Genomic DNA, 23,725 nt, shown 5'->3' with positions numbered 1-23,725 from the left:
GGCTATAAAACTGGTAGACACTTTTATGGGCTAAATCGATTGCTTTATTTGGAAATTTTATACATGTTTATGCTGATAATTCACACTTATAAACTTGGGGAACGTTTTTTAACGTCAGGCACTATGTTAGACACCTTTTCCAGTCAGGGAGGGCCTTCCCAGTTGTAGGCTGAGCCTCATTTTCGCGCCATTACTGCACAGTTATTTTTGAGAGCAAGACATGCAGATGCATGTGTGAGGACCTGAAAGTGCTTGGAAAAGTTTCTAGAAGGCGTCATTTGGTATCGTATTCCCCTCTGGGCTTGGTTAGGTCACAGCAAAGGCTGTAGCTGGGACTGTATAGGGGTTAAATTTGTAAACGGCTCTGGGTCCGTTATTTTAAGGGTTAAAGCTCTGAAAATTGGTATGCAATACTTTTAATGCTTTAAGACACTGTGGTGAAAAATTTGGTAAATTTTGAACGATTCCTTCATACTTTTTCACATATTCAGTAATAAAGTGTGCTCTGTTTAAAATTTAAAGAGACAGTAACGGTTTTGTTTTAAAACGTTTTTTGTGCTTTATTGACAAGTTTAAGCCTGTTTAACATGTCTGTGCCTTCGGATAAGCTATGTTCTATATGTATGAAAGCCAATGTGTCTCCCCATTCAAAATTGTGTGATAATTGTGCCATAGCGTCCAAACAAAGTAAGGACAGTACTGCTACAGATAATGAAATTGCCCAAGATGATTCCTCAGATGAGGGAAGTAGACATGATACTACATCATCTCCTACTGTGTCTACACCAGTTTTGCCCACGCAGGAGGCCCCTAGTACATCTAGCGCGCCAATGCTTATTACCATGCAACAATTAACTCCATAGCAAATATTTTATCCAAAATGCCTGCATATCAGAGAAAGCGCGATTGCTCTGTTTTAAACACTGAAGAGCAGGAGGGCGCTGATGATAATTGTTCTGTCATACCCTCACACCAATCTGAAGGGGCCATGAGGGAGGTTTTGTCAGATGGGGAAATTTCAGATTCAGGAAAAATTTCTCAACAAGCTGAACCTGATGTTGTGACATTTAAATTTAAATTAGAACATCTCTGCGCACTGCTTAAGGAGGTGTTATCTACTCTGGATGATTGTGACAACTTGGTCATTCCAGAGAAATTATGCAAAATGGACAAGTTTCTAGAGGTTCCGGTGCACCCCGACGCTTTTCCTATACCCAAGCGGGTGGCGGACATAGTGAATAAGGAGTGGGAGAAGCCCGGCATACCTTTTGTTCCCCCCCCTATATTTAAGAAATTATTTCCTATGGTCGACCCCAGAAAGGACTTATGGCAGACAGTTCCTAAGGTCGAGGGGGCAGTTTCTACTCTAAACAAGCGAACTACTATTCCTATCGAGGATAGTTGTGCTTTCAAAGATCCTATGGATAAAAAATTGGAAGGTTTGCTTAAAAAGATTTTTGTACAGCAAGGTTACTTTCTACAACCCATTTCGTGCATTGTTCCTGTCACTACAGCAGCGTGGTTCTGGTTCGAGGAACTAGAAAAGTCGCTCAGTAGAGAGACTCCATATGAGGAGGTTATGGACAGAGTTCACGCACTTAAGTTGGCTAACTCTTTTATTCTAGATGCCGCTTTGCAATTAGCTAGATTAGCGGCTAAAAATTCAGGGTTTGCAATTGTGGCGCGCAGAGCGCTTTGGCTGAAGTCTTGGTCAGCGGATGTATCATCCAAGACAAAATTGCTTAACATCCCTTTCAAAGGTAAAACTCTCTTTGGGCCAGAATTGAAAGAGATTATCTCAGACATCACTGGGGGAAAGGTCCACGCCCTTCCACAAGATAGGCCTTTCAAGGCCAAGAATAAGTCTAATTTTCGTTCCTTTCGCAATTTCAGGAACAGACCGGCCTCTAGTTCTGCATCCTCTAAGCCAGAGGGTAATGCCTCACAGCCCAAACCAGCCTGGAAACCTATGCAAGGCTGGAACAAGGGTAAGCAGGCCAAGAAGCCTGCTGCTGCTAACAAAACAGCATGAAGGAGTAGCCCCCGATCCGGGACCGGATCTAGTAGGGTGCAGACTCTCTCTCTTTGCTCAGGCTTGGGCAAGAGATGTTCAGGATCCCTGGGCACTAGAAATAGTTTCTGAGGGTTATCTTCTGGAATTCAGGGAACTACCCCCAAGGGGAAGGTTCCACATGTCTCACTTATCCTTAAACCAAATAAAGAGACAGGCGTTCTTACATTGTGTTGAAGACCTGTTAAAGATGGGAGTGATACACCCTGTTCCAATGACGGAACAAGGAATGGGATTTTACAAAAATCTGTTCGTAGTTCCCAAAAAAGAGGGAACCTTCAGACCAATTCTGGATTTAAAGATCCTAAACAAATTTCTCAGGGTACCATCGTTCAAAATGGAAACCATTCGAACGATTCTGCCCACTATCCAGGAAGGTCAATTTATGACTACCGTGGATCTAAAGGATGCGTACCTACATATTCCTATCCACAAAGAACATCATCAGTTCCTAAGGTTCGCCTTTCTGGACAGACATTACCAGTTTGTGGCCCTCCCATTCGGATTAGCCACTGCTCCAAGGATTTTCACAAAGGTACTCGGGTCCCTTCTAGCGGTTCTAAGATCGAGGGGCATTGCAGTAGTACCGTACTTGGACGACATTCTAATACAAGCGTCATCCCTTTCAAAAGCAAAGGCTCATACAGACATCGTTCTGGCCTTTCTCAGATCTCACGGATGGAAGGTGAACATAGAAAAAAGTTCTCTGTCTCCGTCAACAAGAGTTCCCTTCTTGGGAACAATAATAGATTCCTTAGAAATGAGGATTTTTCTGACAGATGTCAGAAAGTCAAAACTTCTAAGCGCTTGTCAAGTTCTTCACTCTGTTCCACGTCCTTCCATAGCTCAGTGCATGGAAGTAGTAGGGTTGATGGTTGCAGCAATGGACATAGTTCCTTTTGCACGAATTCATCTAAGACCATTACAACTGTGCATGCTCAAACAGTGGAATGGGGACTATACAGACTTGTCTCCAGTGATCCAAGTAGATCAGAAGACCAGAGATTCACTCCGTTGGTGGCTGACCCTGGACCATCTATCCCAGGGAATGAGCTTCCACAGACCAGAGTGGGTCATTGTCACGACCGACGCCAGTCTAGTGGGCTGGGGCGCGGTCTGGGAATCCCTAAAAGCTCAGGGACTATGGTCTCGGGAAGAGTCTCTTCTCCCGATAAACATTCTGGAACTAAGAGCGATATTCAATGCTCTCAGGGCTTGGCCTCAGCTTGCAAAGGCCAGATTCATAAGATTCCAATCAGACAACATGACGACAGTTGCGTATATCAATCATCAGGGGGGAACAAGGAGTTCCCTAGCGATGAAAGAAGTGACCAAAATAATACAATGGGCGGAGGATCACTCCTGCCATCTATCTGCGATCCACATCCCAGGTGTGGAAAACTGGGAAGCGGATTATCTGAGTCGTCAGACATTCCATCCGGGGGAGTGGGAACTCCACTCGGAGATTTTTGCCCAGTTGACTCAATTATGGGGCATTCCAGACATGGATCTGATGGCGTCTCGTCAGAACTTCAAGGTTCCTTGCTACGGGTCCAGATCCAGGGATCCCAAGGCGACTCTAGTGGATGCACTAGTAGCGCCTTGGACCTTCAACCTAGCTTATGTGTTCCCACCGTTTCCTCTCATTCCCAGGCTGGTAGCCAGGATCAAACAGGAGAGGGTCTCGGTGATCTTGATAGCTCCTGCGTGGCCACGCAGGACTTGGTATGCAGACCTGGTGAATATGTCATCGGTTCCACCATGGAAGCTACCTTTGAGACAGGACCTTCTTGTTCAGGGTCCATTCGAACATCCAAATCTGGTCTCCCTCCAGCTGACGGCTTGGAGATTGAACGCTTGATTCTATCAAAGCGTGGGTTTTCAGATTCGGTGATTGATACTCTGTTTCAGGCCAGAAAACCGGTAACTAGAAAGATTTACCATAAAATATGGAAAAGATATATCTGCTGGTGTGAATCCAAGGGATTGCCTTGGAATAAGGTAAAAAATCCTAAGATTCTTTCCTTTCTGCAAGAAGGTTTGGATAAAGGATTATCTGCGAGTTCTCTAAAGGGACAGATTTCTGCTTTATCTGTCTTACTACACAAACGACTGGCAGCTATGCCAGATGTTCAAGCATTTGTTCAGGCTCTGGTTAGGATCAAGCCTGTTTACAGACCTTTGACTCCTCCCTGGAGTTTAAATCTAGTTCTTTCAGTTCTTCAAGGGGTTCCGTTTGAACCTCTACATTCCATAGATATTAAGTTGTTATCTTGGAAAGTTTTGTTTTTGGTTGCTATTTCTTCTGCTAGAAGAGTTTCAGAGTTATCTGCTCTGCAGTGTTCTCCGCCCTATCTGGTGTTCCATGCAGATAAGGTGGTTTTGCGTACTAAGCCTGGTTTTCTTCCAAAGGTTGTTTCTAACAAAAATATTAACCAGGAGATAGTTGTACCTTCTTTGTGTCCGAATCCAGTTTCAAAGAAGGAACGTTTGTTACACAATTTGGACGTAGTCCGTGCTCTAAAATTCTATTTAGAAGCTACAAAAGATTTCAGACAAGCATCTTCTCTGTCGTCTATTCTGGTAAAAGGAGAGGTCAAAAAGCGACTTCTACCTCTCTTTCCTTTTGGCTTAAAAGCATCATCCGATTGGCTTACGAGACTGCCGGAGGGCAGCCTCCTGAAAGAATCACAGCTCACTCCACTAGGGCTGTGGCTTCCACATGGGCCTTCAAGAACGAGGCTTCTGTTGATCAGATATGTAAGGCAGCGACTTGGTCTTCACTGCACACTTTTGCCAAATTTTACAAATTTGATACTTTTGCTTCTTCGGAGGCTATTTTTGGGAGAAAGGTTTTGCAAGCAGTGGTGCCTTCCGTTTAGGTAACCTAATTTGCTCCCTCCCTTCATCCGTGTCCTAAAGCTTTGGTATTGGTTCCCACAAGTAAGGATGACGCCGTGGACCGGACACACCAATGTTGGAGAAAACAGAATTTATGCTTACCTGATAAATTACTTTCTCCAACGGTGTGTCCGGTCCACGGCCCGCCCTGGTTTTTTAATCAGGTCTGATGACTTATTTTCTCTAACTACAGTCACCACGATACCATATGGTTTCTCCTATATTTTTCCTCCTGTCCGTCGGTCGAATGACTGGGGTGGGCGGAGCCTAGGAGGGACTATATGGCCAGCTTTGCTGGGACTCTTTGCCATTTCCTGTTGGGGAAGAGATATTCCCACAAGTAAGGATGACGCCGTGGACCGGACACACCGTTGGAGAAAGTAATTTATCAGGTAAGCATAAATTCTGTTTTTTTTACCTTACAAGTGAAATACTTGTTTTTCGCTAAGGAGCCGAACACCCAACTCTATCTTGTGAGTATATATCACTCATTCCACATATATTGGTGGATACTGCATGATTGTGAATCTTTCCACGTAGAACAACCGGTTGAGCCTGAATGTGAGCCCTCTTCTGTGGACCAGCGCCTCCAAACTTTTGCACATTTTCAAGTCAGTCCGGGAGAAAACTGAGGGACGGCTGCGGTTATAGCTTCAGAGGAGAGTATTCATTTAGTCATTAATTTCTTCCATTGTGTTACTACTATATTTTCTTGTATTTTATGATTCAAATAGAGCATGCAATTTTAAGCAGCTTTCCAATTTACGTCTATTATGCTTTATTATTTGCTTTGTTCTTTTGGTAGCCTTTGTTTTCAAGAATACCTAGGTAGGCTTCAACAGAGGATAGATACCAATAAAATGAAGCAAATGTGATCATATAAATAATTTGGAAAGCTGTTTATAATTATATGCTCAATCATATCATACATATGTACAAAAATTAAAACATTTCATATCAGGAAGCATAGAGAATCGTTATGTATGAGTACAATATTTACACAAAAAGTATTGCTACATGATTATTAGTCAATTTGCTTAAAGGAACATTATACACTAGATTTTTTCTTTGCAGAAATGTTTTGTAGATAATCCATTTATATAGCCTATACAGGTTTTTTTTTTTTTTTTTTTAAAAAGTATTGTTTTGCTTATTTTTAAATAACATCGCCCTAAATTTCAGACTCCTAACCAAGCCCCAAAGTGTTAAAGTATACTGACGTATACCTACTCCAGCTTGCTCCTGTTTGTGTAAAGAGTCTTTTCATATGCAGAGGAAGGGAAGGGGGGAGTGTCTGTTTTATTTGCTATACACCCACTTTTAGTAGATTTCCCAGCTACCTTTTGACAAGAGCTAAACTTGGAGCTTCTAAGTAAGTTTTTAAACGGTTTTATACTGGATTTTTAGATCAGTATCTGTGAATATTATTCTTTATAGTAGTGTCTATTACATGCAGTTATATGACACTTGGTGTATACTGTCCCTTTAACTATGGGTGCTTATTAAATTGTGTTTGTAATCTTATTTTTAATCAATTTTACTGAGTGTATCATAATATGTAGATATGTTTGTATTATCAATTCAGTTATACATTAATTTCATGATCCTACAGCAGTAATGCACCACATTACAGTTCGAATATAAGATTTTCCATGTCTAGATTTATTATATTTTTGGAGCATTAGAAGGAACCACACAAATTATATTTCAGTTCTATTTGAAAGTTTCTTGTTAATTTTTTTTCTGCCAAAAAATAAATAAATAAAACAATTATCATGTTTAAATGTTGTTTGTTTGTTTTTTTCGTATGCATACAAATGTTTGAGTACAATGTCCATTTAAGCGCTGGAAATGCCTGTATTAGGCTCACTAATTTATTCATTTAAAAGTATTTTCTATCATTGCTAAATATTGTCCCAGTTGCCTATTGGATATCATATAGTTGTTTGAATGATGACACTTCCAGGGATCACCTACAAATGAAACCTGTAGGAAGTAAGAAAACAGTGAAGCCATGACACCTTCTCTAGATTATATCTAAGGGTAGTTGTTTCTCCTTGTTGATGGAATATTTATTTGCTTTAAATTGTATATTTCACTTGGTGTCAGTTTTACATTTTGAATTTGTTTAGAGATTGGACTATGTAATACTTTTAATTATTACACTAATTTTTGGCTTTGTTGTTTGTTAGTAGCAGCCTCTTTTTAAAAACATTTCTATCTATGTTTGGTATTTTGTTTTTCTGTTTTTGTTTTTTCTCTTTTTTTTTAGATATGAGGTTGGATGAAACAAAGTATTATCCTCATTATGCATTTTGTAACAGCTTTTTAAAATACAAATTTGCAATAACCATTGGGACGTTTTATACGTACCACCACCCATGCAATTAGTTTACTAATAATTACTTTTATAATTCTAATTGCATTTATCCATGTATATGATTATGATGTCATAAATCTGGTATATTTAATGTACATATATATGTTACAAGTATATCCAATTTACAGGGGCACTTATCTATATATACAATTTATTAAACTATTTAGTGCCAGCTTATAGTATTTTATTTGTCATCTTTTTCCTGGTTTTAGATGACACCCCTAAAAACTGGAGGACGGGTGATTCTTGCTACTGAAAATGATTACTGCAAACTCTGTGATGCCTCATTCAGCTCACCAGTAGTAGCTCAGGCTCACTATAAAGGAAAGAACCACGCCAAGAGGTTACGTCTAGCAGAAACACCAAGTAACTCATTTGTGTAGGTTGTCCCATAAAAGTTGTAGCTAAAATAGGTTTTGCTCCAATAAACTCTGAGTAGTGGTTCTATTAAAGAGACATGAAACACAATTTTTTATGCTATGATTCAGGTAGAGCGTGCGCTTTTAATCAATTTTCTAATGAACTTTTATCATCAAATTTTGTTCTCTTGGTATCTTTTGTGGACAAGCAGGGATGTCAACCATGTATGAGCTGTTTATGCAGTCACTTGAAGGCAGGTCGTTTTGAAATGATGCAGACATAACTATTTACTTTTATCTCCCGTTGACAGAAAATGGCTAAGGTATTTTTTAACACTAACGGAAACCTCTTGATTTAAAAAAAAGGGGTGTAGAAATTTTTAAAATTTGCAGATTAATGTATAGTTTTGTTCATGGTTTAAGCACAAACAAATCTCAAGGAATATAATTTGCGTAGAGAACTTGTTTGTGAATATATTTCATATGGTCCAAGCAGGGCTTTTTTTGTGAGGTTACTCACCAATACTGAGAACCACCACCTCTGCCATCTCATAACAGGTAATATTTGTAATCACAAGCGGGGGGGGGGGGGCGACAAAATATATCAAGCATTGTAAATAACTTTGCTTCTCTCAAAATTACTAGAGCACAATATATCAATCAATAATCAGTGAGTACCGGCACCTTTTTTTCTCTTGTAAGGTGTATCCAGTCTACGGATCATCCATTACTTGTGGGATATTCTCATTCCCAACAGGAAGTTGCAAGAGGACACCCACAGCAGAGCTGTAATATAGCTCCTCCCCTAACTGTCATACCCAGTCATTCTCTTGCAACTCTCAACAAGCAAGGACGTTGTAGGAGAGAGTGGTTAAATATAGCTAGTTTATTTTCTTCAATCAAAAGTTTGTTATATTTAAATAGTACCGGAGTTGTGCTATTTTATCTCAAGCAGTAAATAGAAGAAGAATCTGCCTGAGGTTTCTATGATCTTAGCAGGTTGTAACTAAGATCCATTGCTGTTCTCACATATGTCTGAGGGGATTACACAGATGAGGTAACTTCAGCGGGAGAATGGCGTGCAGGTTACTCTGCTATGAGGTATGTGCAGTTATAATTTTTTCTAGAGATGGAAAACACTAGAAAATGCTGCTGATACCGGATTAATGTAAGTTAAGCCTGAATACAGTGATTTAATAACAACTGGTATCATGCTTACTCTCAGGGGTAATACCCTTATGATATTTACAATATAAAACGTTTTCTGGCATGTTTAATCGTTTTTATATATGCTTTGGTGATAAAACTTTATTGGGGCCTAGTTTTTTCCGCATGGCTGGCTTAAATTTTGTCTAGAAACAATTTCCACTGTTGTAGTATAAAAGTTACAGTTGGTGCAGTTAAAATTACAAATTGTGACATCCAGCTTCCCTCAAAGGCCCTCTGAATGCTATAGGACATCTCTAAAGGGCCCAAAGGCTTTCCAAAGCCGTTTATTGGGGAAGGTAGGGCCACAGCTTGCTGTGGCAGTTGGTTGTGACTGTTAAAAAATGTCTATTTAGTTTTTTTTTATCCGTTTTTTGAACTAAGGGGTTAATCATCCATTTGCAAGTGGGTGCAATGCTCTGTTAGCCTATTATACACACTGTAAAAATTTCGTTTGATTTACTGCATTTTTTCACTGTTTTTCAAATTCTGACAAAATTTGTTTCTCTTAAAGGCACAGTACCGTTTTTTATATTTGCTTGTTAACTTGATTTAAAGTGTTTTCCAAGCTTGCTAGTCTCATTGCTATTCTGTATAAACATATCTGACATAGAAGAAACTCCTTGTTTATTATGTTTAAAAGCCATGGTGGAACCCCCTCTTAGAATGTGTACCAAATGTACTAATTTCATTTTATGCAATAAAGATCATTTTCTGTCTTTAAAAAAATTATCACCAGAGGAATCTGACGAGGGGGAAGTTATGCCGACTAACTTTCCCCACGTGTCAGACCCTTTGACTGCCGCTTAAGGGACTCACGCTCAAATGGCGCCAAGTACATCTAGGGCGCCCATAGCATTTACTTTACAAGACATGGCGGCAGTCATGGATAATACACTGTCAGCGGTATTAGCCAGACTACCTGAACTTAGAGGTAAGCGAGATAGCTCTGGGGTGAGACAAAATGCAGAGCATGCTGACGCTTTAAGAACCATGTCTGATACTGCCTCACAATATGCAGAAGCTGAGAAAAGAGAGCTTCAGTCAGTGGGTGATGTTAATGACTCAGGAAAGATAACTGATTCTAATATTTCTACATTTAAATTTAAGCTTGAACACCTCTGCGTGTTGCTTAGGGAGGTTTTAGCTGCTCTGAATGACTGTGATACCATTGCAGTGCCAGAGAAATTGTGTAGACTGGATAAATACTTTGCAGTGCTGGTGTGTACTGATGTTTTTCCAAATACCTAAAAGGTTTACAGAAATTATTAATAAGGAATGGAATAGACCAGGTGTGCCGTTCTCTTCCCCTCCTATTTTTAGAAAAATGTTTCCAATAGACGCCACCACATGGGACTTATGGCAGACAGTCCCTAAGGTGGAGGGAGCAGTTTCTACTCTAGTAAAGCGTACTACAATCCCTGTCGAGGACAGTTGTGCTTTTTTTTTTTTTTTAAGATCCAATGGATAAAAAATTAGAGGTTACCTTAAGAAAATATTTATTCAACAAGGTTTTATCCTACAGCCCCTTGCATGCATTGCCCCTGTTACTGCTGCTGCGGTGTATTGGTTTGAGTCTCTGGAAGAGGCTTTACAGGTAGCGACTCCATTGGATGACATACTTGGCAAACTTAGAGCACTTAAGCTAGCCAATTCTTTTATTCTGATGCCATTGTTTATTTGACTAAACTAACGGCTAAGAATTCTGGTTTTTCTATACAGGCGCGCAGAGCGCTATGGCTTAGATCATGGTCAGGTGACGTGACTTCAAAATCAAAGCTACTTAACATTCCCTTCAAGGGGCAGACCCTATTCGGGCCTGGTTGAAGGAGATTATTGCTGATATCACTGGAGGAAAAGGTCATGCCCTTCCTCAGGACAGGTCCAAATCTAGGGCCAAACAGTCTAATTTTCGTGCCTTTCAAAACTTCAAGGCAGGTGCGGCATCAACTTCCTCTAATAATAAATAAGAGGGAACTTTTGCTCAATCCAAGACGGTCTGGAGACCAAACCTGACCTGGAAAAAAGGTAAGCAGGTAAAAAAGCCTGTTGCTGCCTCTAAGACAGCATGAAGGAAGGGCCCCCTATCCGGGAACGGATCTAGTAGGGGGCAGACTTTCACTCTTTGCCCAGGCGTGGGCAAGAGATGTTCAGGATCCCTGGGCGTTGGAAATTATATCCCATCTTCTGTACTTCAAAGCTTCCCCCCCAAAAGGGAAATTTCACCTTTCACAATTATCTGCACACCAGATAAAGAGAGAGGCATTCTTACACTGTGTACGAGACCTCATAGTTATGGGAGTGATCCATCCAGTTCCAAAGGAGGAACAGGGACAGGGTTTTTACTCAAATCTGTTTGTGGTTCCCAAAAAAGAGGGAACCTTCAGACCAATTTTGGATCTAAAGATCTTAAACAAATTCCTCAAAGTTCCGTCGTTCAAGATGGAAACTATTCGTACCATCCTACCACTGATCCAGGAGGGTCAATACACTACAGTGGATCTAAAGGATGCTTATCTTCACATTCCGATACACAAAGATCATCATCGGTTTCTCAGGTTTGCCTTTCAAGACAGGCATTACCAGTTGTAGCTCTTCCCTTGGGATTAGCTACAGCCCCAAGATTCTTTACAAAGGTTCTAGGGTCGCTTATGGCGGTCCTAAGGCCGCGGGGCATAGCAGTAGCCCCTTATTTAGATGACATCTTGATACAGGCGTCAAACTTCCAAATTGCTAAGTCTCATACGTACGTAGTACTGGCATTTCTGTGGTCGCATTGGTGGAAAGTGAACGAGGAAAAGAGTTCTCTATCCCCACTCACAAGAGTTTCCTTTCTAGGGACTCTGATAGATTCTGTAGAAATGAAAATTCACCTGACAGAGTCCAGATTATCAAAGCTTCTAAATTCCTGCTGGGTTCTTCATTCCATTCCGCGCCCTTCGGTGGTTCAGTGTATGGAAGTAATCGGCTTAATGGTAGCGGCAATGGACATAGTGCCGTTTGCATGCTTACATCTCAGACCGCTGCAACTATGCATGCTCAGTCAGTGGAACGGGGATTACACAGATTTGTCCCCTCAACTGAATCTGGACCAAGAGACCAGGGATTCTCTTCTCTGGTGGCTATCTCGGCTCCATCTGTCCAAAGGTATGACCTTTCGCAGGCCAGATTGGACAATTGTTACGACAGATGCCAGCCTTCTAGGTTGGGGTGCAGTCTGGAACTCCCTGAAGGCTCAGGGATCGTGGACTCAGGAGGAGTCTCTCCTTCCATTAAACATTCTGGAACTAAGAGCGATATTCAAGGCTCTTCAGGCTTGGCCTCAGTTAGCAACTCTGAGGTACATCAGATTTCAGTCGGACAACATCACGACTGTAGCTTACATCAACCATCAAGGGGGAACGAGAAGTTCCCTAGAGATGTTAGAAGTTTCAAAAATAATTCGCTGGGCAGAGATTCACTCTTGCCACCTATCAGCTATCCATATCCCAGGTCTAGAGCACTGGGAGGCGGATTTTCTAAGTCGTCAGACTTTTCATCCGGGAGAGTGGGAACTCCATCCAGAGGTATTTGCACAACTGATTCATTGTTTGGGCAAACCAGAACTGGATCTCATGGCGTCTCGCCAGAACGCCAAGCTTCTGTGTTACGGATCCAGGTCCAGGGATCCGAAGGCGACACTGATAGATGCTCTAGCAGCGCCCTGGTCTTTCAACCTGGCTTATGTGTTTCCACCGTTTCCTCTGCTCCCTTGACTGATTGCCAAGATCAAGCAGGAGAGAGCATCAGTGATTCTGATAGCACCTGCGTGGCCACGCAGGACCTGGTATGCAGATCTAGTGGACATGTCATCCTTTCCACCATGGTCTCTGCCTCTGAAACAGGACCTTCTACTTCAGGGTCCTTTCAACCACCCAAATCTAATTTCTCTGAGGCATAAGGTATGGCGTAGATATCTTTATTGGTGTGAATCCAAGGGTTACTCATGGAGTAAAGTCAGGATTGCTAGGATATGATCTTTTCTCCAAGAAGGTTTGGAAAAAGGATTGTCAGCTAGTTAAGCGTCTGGCAGATGTTCCAGACGTTAAGGCATTTTGTCAGGCTTTAGTTAGAATCAAGCCTGTGGTTAAACCTGTTGCTCCACCATGGAGCTTAAACTTGGTTCTTAAGGTTCTTCAAGGAGTTCCGTTTGAACCTCTTCATTCCATAGATATCAAGCTTTTATCTTGGAAAGTTCTTTTTTGGTAGCTATTTCCTCGGCTCGTAGAGTCTCTGAGCTATCTGCCTTACAATGTGATTCTACTTATCTGATTTTTCATACGGATAAGGTAGTCCTGCGTACCAAACCTGGGTTCTTACCTAAGGTGGTATCTAACAAGAATATCAATCAAGAGATTGTTGTTCCATCCTTGTGTTACACAATCTGGACGTGGTCCGTGCTTTAAAGTTTTACTTACAAGCTACTAAAGATTTTCGTCAAACATCTGCTTTGTTTGTTGTCTACTCTGGACAGAGGAGAGGTCAAAAGGCTTCGGCAAACTCTTTTTCTTTTTGACTAAAAAGCTTAATCCGCTTAGCCTATGAGACTGCTGGACAGCAGCCTCCTGAAAGGATTACAGCTCATTCCACTAGAGCTGTGGCTTCCACTTGGGCCTTTAAAAATGAGGCTTCTTTCGATCAGATTTGCAAGGCGACGACTTGGTCTTCGCTTCATATTTTTTCAAAATTTTACAAATTTGATACTTTTGCTTCTTCGGAGGCTATATTTGGGAGAAAGGTTTTTATGGGCAGTGGTTCCTTCCATTTAAGTTCCTGCCTTGTCCCTCCCTTCATCCGTGGACTATAGCTTTGGTATTGGTATCCCACAAGTAATGGATGATCCGTGGACTGGATACACCTTACAAGAGAAAACACAATTTATGCTTACCTGATAAATTTATTTCTCTTGTGGTGTATCCAGTCCACGGCCCGCCCTGTCATTTTAAGGCAGGTAATTTTAAAATTTAAACTACAGTAACCACTGCACCCTATGGCTCCTCCTTTCTCGGCTTGTTTTCGGTCGAATGACTGGCTATGACAGTTAGGGGAGGAGCTATATTACAGCTCTGCTGTGGGTGTCCTCTTGCAACTTCCTGTTGGGAATGAGAATATCCCACAAGTAATGGATGATCCGTGGACTGGATACACCACAAGAGAAATAAATTTATCAGGTAAGCATAAATTGTGTTTTTTTTTTTTACAAAAAAGCACTGGGTCCAAGTATCAAAGTATCTACTTTGGTAGGTAAGACTACATAATAGCTCATGCCATATAGCAAATGACTCCTGTTGAGTGATAAATGTATCCAAACTCCTACTGAAATATTCCAAAACCTTTAAAAGCATACACATCTTAGGTAGCACTCTTAACCCCTTAGCAGCAACACACTGTGAATTAGCTGTGGAGTTAAGCAACTTTTATTTGTGGTCAGAGGCGTAACTAGAAGCCACAGGGCCCAGGTGCAAGAATCTGTTTGCTGTAGTAACAAGATCTGTATTTTGCTGGTTCCACAAACATACACACACACACACACATACATGCATACATACACAGACACATACACACATACACATAAACAATGGGTTAAACAGAAACACTAACCCCTGTAGTCAGAGACAGAGACACTAGTGAAGTATCACATCTCACTCACATGATATCAGTGCAAGTAGTGGCAGGTCAACGTTTTTTTATGGGGGGGGGGTTGCGACCTCTGCACCCCATGTAGTTCCACCCCTGTTTGTGGTTATATCTTATAGAAACTAGACATTCTAAATGCAAAAAGCAATGCTGATGCCAGAGTTTAAGCTTAAACTTAAATGTAAAAAAAACAGGAATATTACAGGTTTCAGAACTGGATAGTCAAAAGGAGATGCAATCTTTCCCCAGTTGCATTTGTATTCACTGACTTGGAGGGGTGGCAGTGCTGACTTTACATTCTGAATTTCCATTAAGCTAAAGTATTAAAATCAGACGTTTCTCTCCTTTTTGTTTATATGCTAAATTGAACTCTGGCAGTGATGGTAGTTTGCTGCTAGGTTTATGTATATGGGGATAAGCGAGTGGATTTAGTACGTCATTTTGTTTTCAATTATATACCATCATTTTATTATTTTTAGGGATTCTGCAGAAAGTAAAAGAAGAGCTCGGAAAGATGGGAATGAACATAAAATGACGCAGTCTCGAAGAAATACCTGCACGGTTCAGAATAATACAGGTAGTTACAGGGAGATGCAAAATGTCTAGCTATAGACCTAATCTACTTATCGTTACCATGGTAATGCATGAAATCTGTCTTGATGAATATTAAAGTATCATGCTAAAGAAAAATATAAGTAAGAAAAATGTATTAAATATAAACTAACATTATAAATAGTATCTGAAATGTTTTATTAAAAAGCCACAGTTAAAGAACATGCATCTTAAACATAAATGTTGCAAATAACGTCAGTTTGAATGACTTCTGCACACGCCTAAGTGATATTATACTAATACATGTTGAAAGTATTACAGGTTGAAAGTAAAAGGTTTTTGCTCGCACGCTAACCCTACGTTTGCAAAAAGCTGAACTTCAAATATCGCGATTGTGTTAACGTATTCCCCCATAGACTTCAATTGATCGCAAAAAGTGAAAAAAGAAACATAACACCTTTACTCAAGCGCAAACCCAAACACATTTTCCCAAGTGCACTAACTCAACATGAAATATTAATATTTCACATTCCCATGTTCTTCACATAGAATAATATGTTCTATTTATTCTTAAATACATATATACAGGTAGCCCTCAGTTTATGCCGGGGTTAGGTTCCAGAAGGAATGGTTGTAAATCGAAACCATTGTAAATTGAAACCCAGTTTACAATGTAAGTCAATGGGAAGTGAGGGAGATAGGTTCCAGGCCCCTCTCAAAATTGTCATAAGTAACACCTAATACATTATTTTTAAAGCTTTGAAATGAAGACTTTAAATGCTAAACAGCATTATAAACCTAATAAAATAATCACACAACACAGACTTGACTTGCATTTTTCTGCAAACAGTTCTTTCTATGCATTCCAATCTGGACTGATTTATAGACAGGAATATCTTGTTCCTTTGAAATCTGCTCGATAGCTCAGGTCTGGTTAAACTGATTAATTTTAGCTTGCTTGGCTTTGCTGCAACACAAGCGGACAGCTCCCCCTACTGGCTATTTTAATAAATGCACTGCTTCTCAATGCTTTTCAATAGCAGTCACATGACTGGAAAAAAAGGGTGTAAATTGAACCGTTATAAAACGAGGTTCACCTGTGTATATATATATATATATATATATATATATATATATATATATATATATATAACCAAAAAGGGTACAGGACAAATGGCTACTATAGATGTGTCTTTTTCCAAAAAATTTTTTTTATCAAACTTTAGAAAACATTAATGTTATGCTAGATTATAATTTTAATGTGGTGCAGACCCTATAAAAAATTATTCTTCAACAAACTACAAGAGGAGAACAAGGACCATCAAAAAATTCTTAAGGCCCTGTATAGATAGGGAATCAAGCACTCTTTTTTTTATAAAAAAATAGCTCAAAAGTGTAGCTAAATTAAACAAATGGAATGAATCTCTGACCAGTACAATCACAGAGAACAAAAAATAATTTATTAATAGTACAGAAAGAAGTAAATCCTAACTGTCCAAACATAGCAATAGGCCAGTTGTGCGCTGGCCTCGGGGATATGTTAGCAACACAAAGTAAAGTATGTTGAACAAACAATATAGTACATGTGGCCAATTAAAACCCTGAAGATGTGCACATCATAATCATAATATTGGCAAAAATACAATCCAAAGACACCTAGTACACTGCTACACCCAAGCTGTACACGGTGCCCAAGTCAATACAAGGGATAATTACCGGACAGGTAAATTTTTAGGGATCTAAGCAGTGATAGGTGCTTTGTAAAGATTTCAGGAGCAACAATAATGGCAGTATAGCAACAATTACAAAGAATTACATACAAGTATGAAGAATAGCTATTGCAATGGTTATTAGCAATAAGATAGATAGTGAGTTACATACAAGTATGAAGAATAACTATTGCAATGGTTATTAGCAATAAGATAGATAGTGGAACATAATAATACATCCTCCATAATGAATTGCCTCAGCACAGCAGTTACATAGAGACACAGCAGTTTACATAGAGATGCCTGCATATATTGAGATAAAATTCTCACAAGAGTGTATTGCTGAAGAAAACAACCAAATCACACCAGGATGATTTTCCACATATAGCGGTATTGTCTTCAGCCAGACGTAGCATAAGTCCAAGGTATGCAAAATGGGATAAGTGCTGACAAAGCTGCATGCGTGTTAGTAAAGCATAGTACTTCTTATTGCTGAAGATGTTGTGTTAAAACAGCAAACAAGCCAAATGAGCAGTGGGAGTCAGTCCAGGCTAACCCCCCATATTGCAAGTGAAAGCAGCTATATTCCTATGTTAAACCATAAGCATGCACTTATCTGATTCTGGAGGTGTCCACAATTGAGGTCCGCTGTTTGTTACCGGTTGCCTCCTGAAATACTGCCTTGTAATTGAGTCCCATGAAACAGTTTGCTGAGCCAGTTGAATGCTGCACGCTGAGACTGCAGCGTGGTAGGACTGTGTGCTTACTTCCTGGTTGGTCACATGTGCGTCTGTGATCCAATGCCTACGATCCTGATCGTTTCACCCACAATGCCAAATGATAGACGGGGCTTCCTCAGGGCAGATGGATCTTAGCCCTGCTGGGAGGGAATATATCTACTGAGACTCCTCCCAGTTTTAACCAATTATGTACCTTAATCTTGATGCTAAACAATGTGTAACATACATACCAAACCTAACTAATTCTAAAGAAGAAGGAAGTAACTAGCAAAAAAGTTGATGAGACATAATAAGTCAAATTAGTTAATGACGTTCACAATTGCAAATAAAAAAATAAAAAATGAAAAAATGAAAAACAAAAGATAAGCAAAAGAATGAAATAAGTAGTCTTTAATTAAAATTGAAACTAAAGTTAGAAACTCAGGGAGCAAGTAATGATGTTAGAAAGCTATTCATTTTAATAACATCCAAATACTCTAATATACATGAATATTATAATAGAAAGGGGCTTTTTTAGATGAAACTAGCCATATCCAACTTTTCATTAAGACCAACTGGCGAAAGAGTGTTCAAAGTAAATATCCAATTACACTCTTTTTGGAGCAGACATTTATCGTTGTCCCCCCCCTCTTCCATGCACAATACCTTTGTCTATACCTGTAAAGCGTAGACAACCTGGGTTGCTGTTATGTACAGCTTGATAATGTCTCGCAATGCTGCTAGATTGTATTTTACCTTTTATATCATCCCTGTGTTCCTTTATACGATCTTTAAAGATACGTTTCGTTTTGCCCACGTAAAACGCCGGGCAAGAACATTCCAGGAGATACACAACCCCCTCCGTATTGCAATTGAAGAAGTAATTAATCTGAAAAGATTTTTTACTATTGCCAGAAAATGTCTTGGTCCTTTTCATAAAATCACATGTCACGCACTTTCCACAAGGAAAGTTGCCATTAGGGATGTGCTTCTTGAACCAATTTCCTTCTTTTTCTGTGGGTTTAAATTGGCTCGAGACCAGGTTATCTTTGAGATTTTTTGCTCTTTTTGCTGTAAGGCTGGGATAAGTCCCAACTTCTTCGGCAATGTTGCCATCACTTAAAAGGATTGGCCAATGCTTATTAAGAACTGACTTAATGGTTTGCCAATGACAATTATAAGTTGTGGTTAATCGTATTACTGACTTTGTTTGTTTAGTCCTCTTGAACAGGAGATCATCTCTATCAATTTTTCTTGCGTGAATCATAGCTTTTTTAATCTTACGCCGTGAATAGCCACGTTCAAGAAACCTATCTTGCATGAGCTTTCCATGTTCCTCAAATTTCTCTTTCGACGAGCAATTGCGGCGTAGCCGAAGAAATTGTCCTTTAGGAATTCCTCCTATAAGGTGTCGGGGATGGTGACTGCTTGCCATTAACAGGCTATTAGTAGCCGTAGCCTTTCTAAAATTTTCAGTGACCAACATATTGTTCACATTTTTGACCTTAATGTCAAGAAAATCAATCTCAGATTTACTAAAGTGCATAGTAAGACGTATATTTAGATAATTTTGGTTCAAACTATTGACAAACTGCAATAATTCAACTTGATCACCCTCCATATATATTTGATTTTTTTTGGTACAATATATATCTATGCCTATATATATATATATATATATATATATATATATATATATATATATATATATATATAATTAACCAAGAGATTCACTCGCCGTAATTCAAAAGTGAGTATTTCTTATTTAGTCACACAGGGGTCTGAGGACAGGGGTTACACCCCGAAAACGTTCACCTTTATATCAATAAACATCACTTTTGATTTACGGCGAGTGCATCTCTTGGTTAACTATTGTATGGAAGATTGGATGGCACCCCGCAGCTGTAGATTGGAACAGAGCGTGCTATAACCTTGGAACTTTTATATATATATATATATATATATATATATATATATATATATATATATATATAAATACTTAGAACATATTCCCCTATGTGAAGAACATTGTAATGTGAAATATTTCCCCTACATACACTTTATTAAATAATAAATATATATATATATATATATATATATATATATATATAGTGAAGATTGGAGTAGTCGTGTTAGTCCAGTAGATAAGATGCTCAAAAAACAAAGTATTGCAGTATGCAGTGATACCTTTTTTTATTGGACTAACATAATATTTCAAAGAGAAGCTTTCGAGAGTTTTCCTCTCTTCCTCAGGTCTAAAGCAATTGTTTTTTGAGCATCTTATATATATATATAAAAAGTGTTCTTTATTGCAGTGACGTTTCGGGCTTGCACCCCTTCATCAGACCAACAAATACAAGTGAAAATCCAACTTAAATATCATATAGGCCCCTCCCCCTAGTGAAAAAAACGCCAAAGCAGTTGTCACAGCAACCCTAAGGTTTACACATAATTATAAAACAAGTGAAAAAACATACCTATACAATCTAAAAATAACATTGATGCAATGTTAAATACAAATAATTCATATGTGTAAGAGGAACTGTAGTCTAATTAATGCCTAATAAAATAATGTGAGTGACCCAGATACAAGCAGTGTAAACAGTGTGAGTGCTATACATCCCATAGTAATCCAATACATCCCATAATAATACAAACAAACCAACAAAGAATTTAAAACAACGGATCCAGATGTGAATAATAGATAATAAAACATTGTCTTATATGTAGTTATCACAACCTAGTATCTATTATCAGAATGCCCGTAGCTAGCAAAAACGGAGATAAACAAACTGAAAATTACAATTCAAAGAGATAGAATGCGCCTCATGGTTTAGGTCAATAAAATCACACAAGCAGGTGTATAGACAGTCTATACACCTGCTTGTGTGATTTTATTGACCTATACCATGAGGCGCATTCTATCTCTTTGAATTGTAGAATCCTGTGTGTCTGGCGTGACATTTTAAAAGAGCTGCCTGTCGATTTGGTATCACCTTCACTGCTGGAGATTGGTTATTGGTCCTCTTCCATTACAGTTATAGGAGACTCTATTATTGGACTGAGTCCTTTTACCATCATCTTGTTAATTATCTTATGTGTATGATCTTATGAACGTGACCATACATCTCTGGTCCAGTTTTGGGATTTGGTTGATGGGTCTGGGTATTGCTATATTGTGATATATTGACCCCCAAGGCAGAACATGCTGTGATCTGAGATGTCATCGCAGAAAATGCAGCATGTCTGCAGAAAGAATGAAACACATGAGGGAACAGTTAGCACTTTCGTTTTGCAGCGCTGCTCCAAAACAGCACTTTTCTCTGTCTTCATTGTTTACAATTTCCTTATCACAGTGCAGCCACAGTGAAGCACTATTTGAAGAGAACAGTCAAATATGGGGTAGCACTGCAAAGCAGCAGAGCATTGATTGATGACTGTCTCTTTTTAACTGCTGTAATATAATATATAAAACTTTCTTTATTCTCCAGTTAATCAGTATATTGCAATTGATCTGGTGCTTTAGTGTAACTGCATAATTTAAAATTGTACTTAATTTCAAAATGACCTGCAGAAAATGTTTGACTTAAAAAATGTCATCGCAGAAAGCGAAAAAAAGTTCTTCTTCTGGGATATTGACACATATTTTTCGTGCTTTATTGTGTTAATCTATACTCATACTTATTTCATACCATCCCTCCTCCTTTTGGTTAGACGCATCTTTTTGATATAGTCCAGGACCCACTGCGCTTGTGTCCTGACATACCTTGTATTTTAAACTGAAAATTATGTGCTAGAGGGTAGATAGCAGTTACATGATCATACAAAAAGTGGCAACCTACTGTTAGCAGTGGAAATAGCAATGGGCTATTGCTCAACAGTGATCACGCCCAGAGTTGTCATCAACGATCACTGATCATGGCAATCCCTAAAGCACAAATGCTAAAAGTTATAAGAAATAATTATTCTGAAGAAAGACGCCTGAAAAAAATACAGGAGATTAAACAGACATTTGCCAGAAGGGAGTATAACATTCTCACCACCGTCTGGCACACTTGAGACACTATTGAACGACATTTGTAATATTATTAGATCTGATGACACTCTCCCATTAAGTGAGTATGGACCTCCAAGAGTAGGATACAGACGGGGTAGGATCCTTAGAGATATTCTCATGAGGACAGCTACAGTACGGAAGCAACTACCAGACCCTCTAGATTAGGATCATTCAGATGTCCAAGCTGTACTACTTGCCATTCCATGACCCAAGGGGGGCAGTTTCAGACACCCCCACACTAACCAGCATTTCCCTATCAAACATCACCTGACATGTTCTACCCAGGGGCATATTAAAAAGTCTAAGATCTGGGGAGAAGAGCAGCAGAATTTTGAGTGCCTAGGGCAGCATAAAACCTAAATACGCCACTGGTACTACCAAGTTCGTTATATACATGCTGGACTGTATTTGTGGCCTATTTTACATAGGCAAAACGTCTGATGACATAAAAAAAATGTATGGCTAACCATCGGAGTGCCATACGGACTGCACTGGATTAGAAAAAGAGCGACCAACTAGTGGCCAGGCACTTTTTGGAGCAGGGACATTCAGTGAAGGACTTACGCTTTATCCATATCGACCACATTCCCCACTGAGGAGGGGGGGGGGAGGGAGAAATTATTACTCCAGAAAAAAGCCCAATGGATTTATAATCTAGGGACAATTCACCCCAACGGTTTGAATATGGGGGTTGACTGGCATTGCTTCCTCTAAAATGTTTTGGACAGTCATACTATATTGGTGGTAATGTACTTGTTTTCACCTATTTACTCTTTTAATATCTAAATAGTATCTCTTAGAACATATATGCTTTATACAGTATTGATGTTAGGACTCAAATACCCTATTTTGTACGCAAATGTTCAATCTTAGGGGTCTCTCCCTTTGTCACTTTATGTATGTATTTACATTTTTTTTGTGCTTGTAAAATCCTACAATTTATGGAGGCTGTCTCACTGCTGTCCAGTAAGGGGGTATGACACACACATACAGAGTATTTATGTTTAAGATATCCATTATAGTTATATATCATGCCCCTTCTCAATTGGATTTGCATTACATATTTGTGTCTGTATTATATCCTTGTCCCACTAGCTTTGTAACACATTGGCTGTGTGATAATAATTATTATCTGACTACCTCCATCACTCCTATAGTCCTTTTCTCCAACATAGGTGTGTCCGGTCCACGGCGTCATCCTTACTTGTGGGATATTCTCTTCCCCAACAGGAAATGGCAAAGAGCCCAGCAAAGCTGGTCACATGATCCCTCCTAGGCTCCGCCTACCCCAGTCATTCTCTTTGCCGTTGTACAGGCAACATCTCCACGGAGATGGCTTAGAGTTTTTTAGTGTTTAACTGTAGTTTTTATTATTCAATCAAGAGTTTGTTATTTTAAAATAGTGCTGGTATGTACTATTTACTCAGAAACAGAAAAGAGATGAAGATTTCTGTTTGTATGAGGAAAATGATTTTAGCACCGTAACTAAAATCCATGGCTGTTCCACACAGGACTGTTGAGAGCAATTAACTTCAGTTGGGGGAACAGTGTGCAGTCTCTTACTGCTTGAGGTATGACACATTCTAACAAGACGATGTAATGCTGGAAGCTGTCATTTTCCCTATGGGATCCGGTAAGCCATGTTTATTAAGATAGTAAATAAGGGCTTCACAAGGGCTTATTAAGACTGTAGACTTTTTCTGGGCTAAATCGATTCATTATTAACACATATTTAGCCTTGAGGAATCATTTATTCTGGGTATTTTGATATGATTATATCGGCAGGCACTGTTTTTGACACCTTATTCTTTAGGGGCTTTCCCTAATCATAGTCAGAGCCTCATTTTCGCGCCGGTATGGCGCACTTGTTTTTGAGGACAGCATGGCATGCAGTCGCATGTGTGTGGAGCTCTGATACATAGAAAAGTCTTTCTGAAGGCATCATTTGGTATCGTATTCCCCTTTGGGCTTGGTTGGGTCTCAGCAAAGCAGATTCCAGGGACTGTAAAGGGGTTAAATATAAAAACGGCTCCGGTTCCGTTATTTTAAGGGTTAAAGCTTCCAAATTTGGTGTCCAATACTTTTAAGGCTTTAA

At 39.4% G+C, this 23,725-nt stretch overlaps 1 protein-coding gene across 1 annotated transcript in view; it reads left to right on the top strand.

Moving 5' to 3' along the window:
- ZMAT3 (zinc finger matrin-type 3) overlaps positions 1 to 23,725 on the top strand; it is an 84,977-nt gene that overhangs the window by 38,121 nt on the left and 23,131 nt on the right. The window contains exons 5-6 of the mRNA XM_053710158.1: positions 7,565 to 7,731; positions 15,073 to 15,170. Of these exons, the coding sequence (XP_053566133.1) occupies positions 7,565 to 7,731; positions 15,073 to 15,170 (265 nt within the window). The remainder of the gene's footprint in view (positions 1 to 7,564; positions 7,732 to 15,072; positions 15,171 to 23,725) is intronic.

Source organism: Bombina bombina, chromosome 4 (genome assembly GCF_027579735.1).
Source record: "Bombina bombina isolate aBomBom1 chromosome 4, aBomBom1.pri, whole genome shotgun sequence".
In the NCBI taxonomy this organism is placed as follows: Eukaryota; Metazoa; Chordata; class Amphibia; order Anura; family Bombinatoridae; genus Bombina; species Bombina bombina.
The sequence above is the reverse complement of the archived record's forward strand: the minus strand, read 5'-3'. Positions and strand labels throughout refer to the sequence as shown.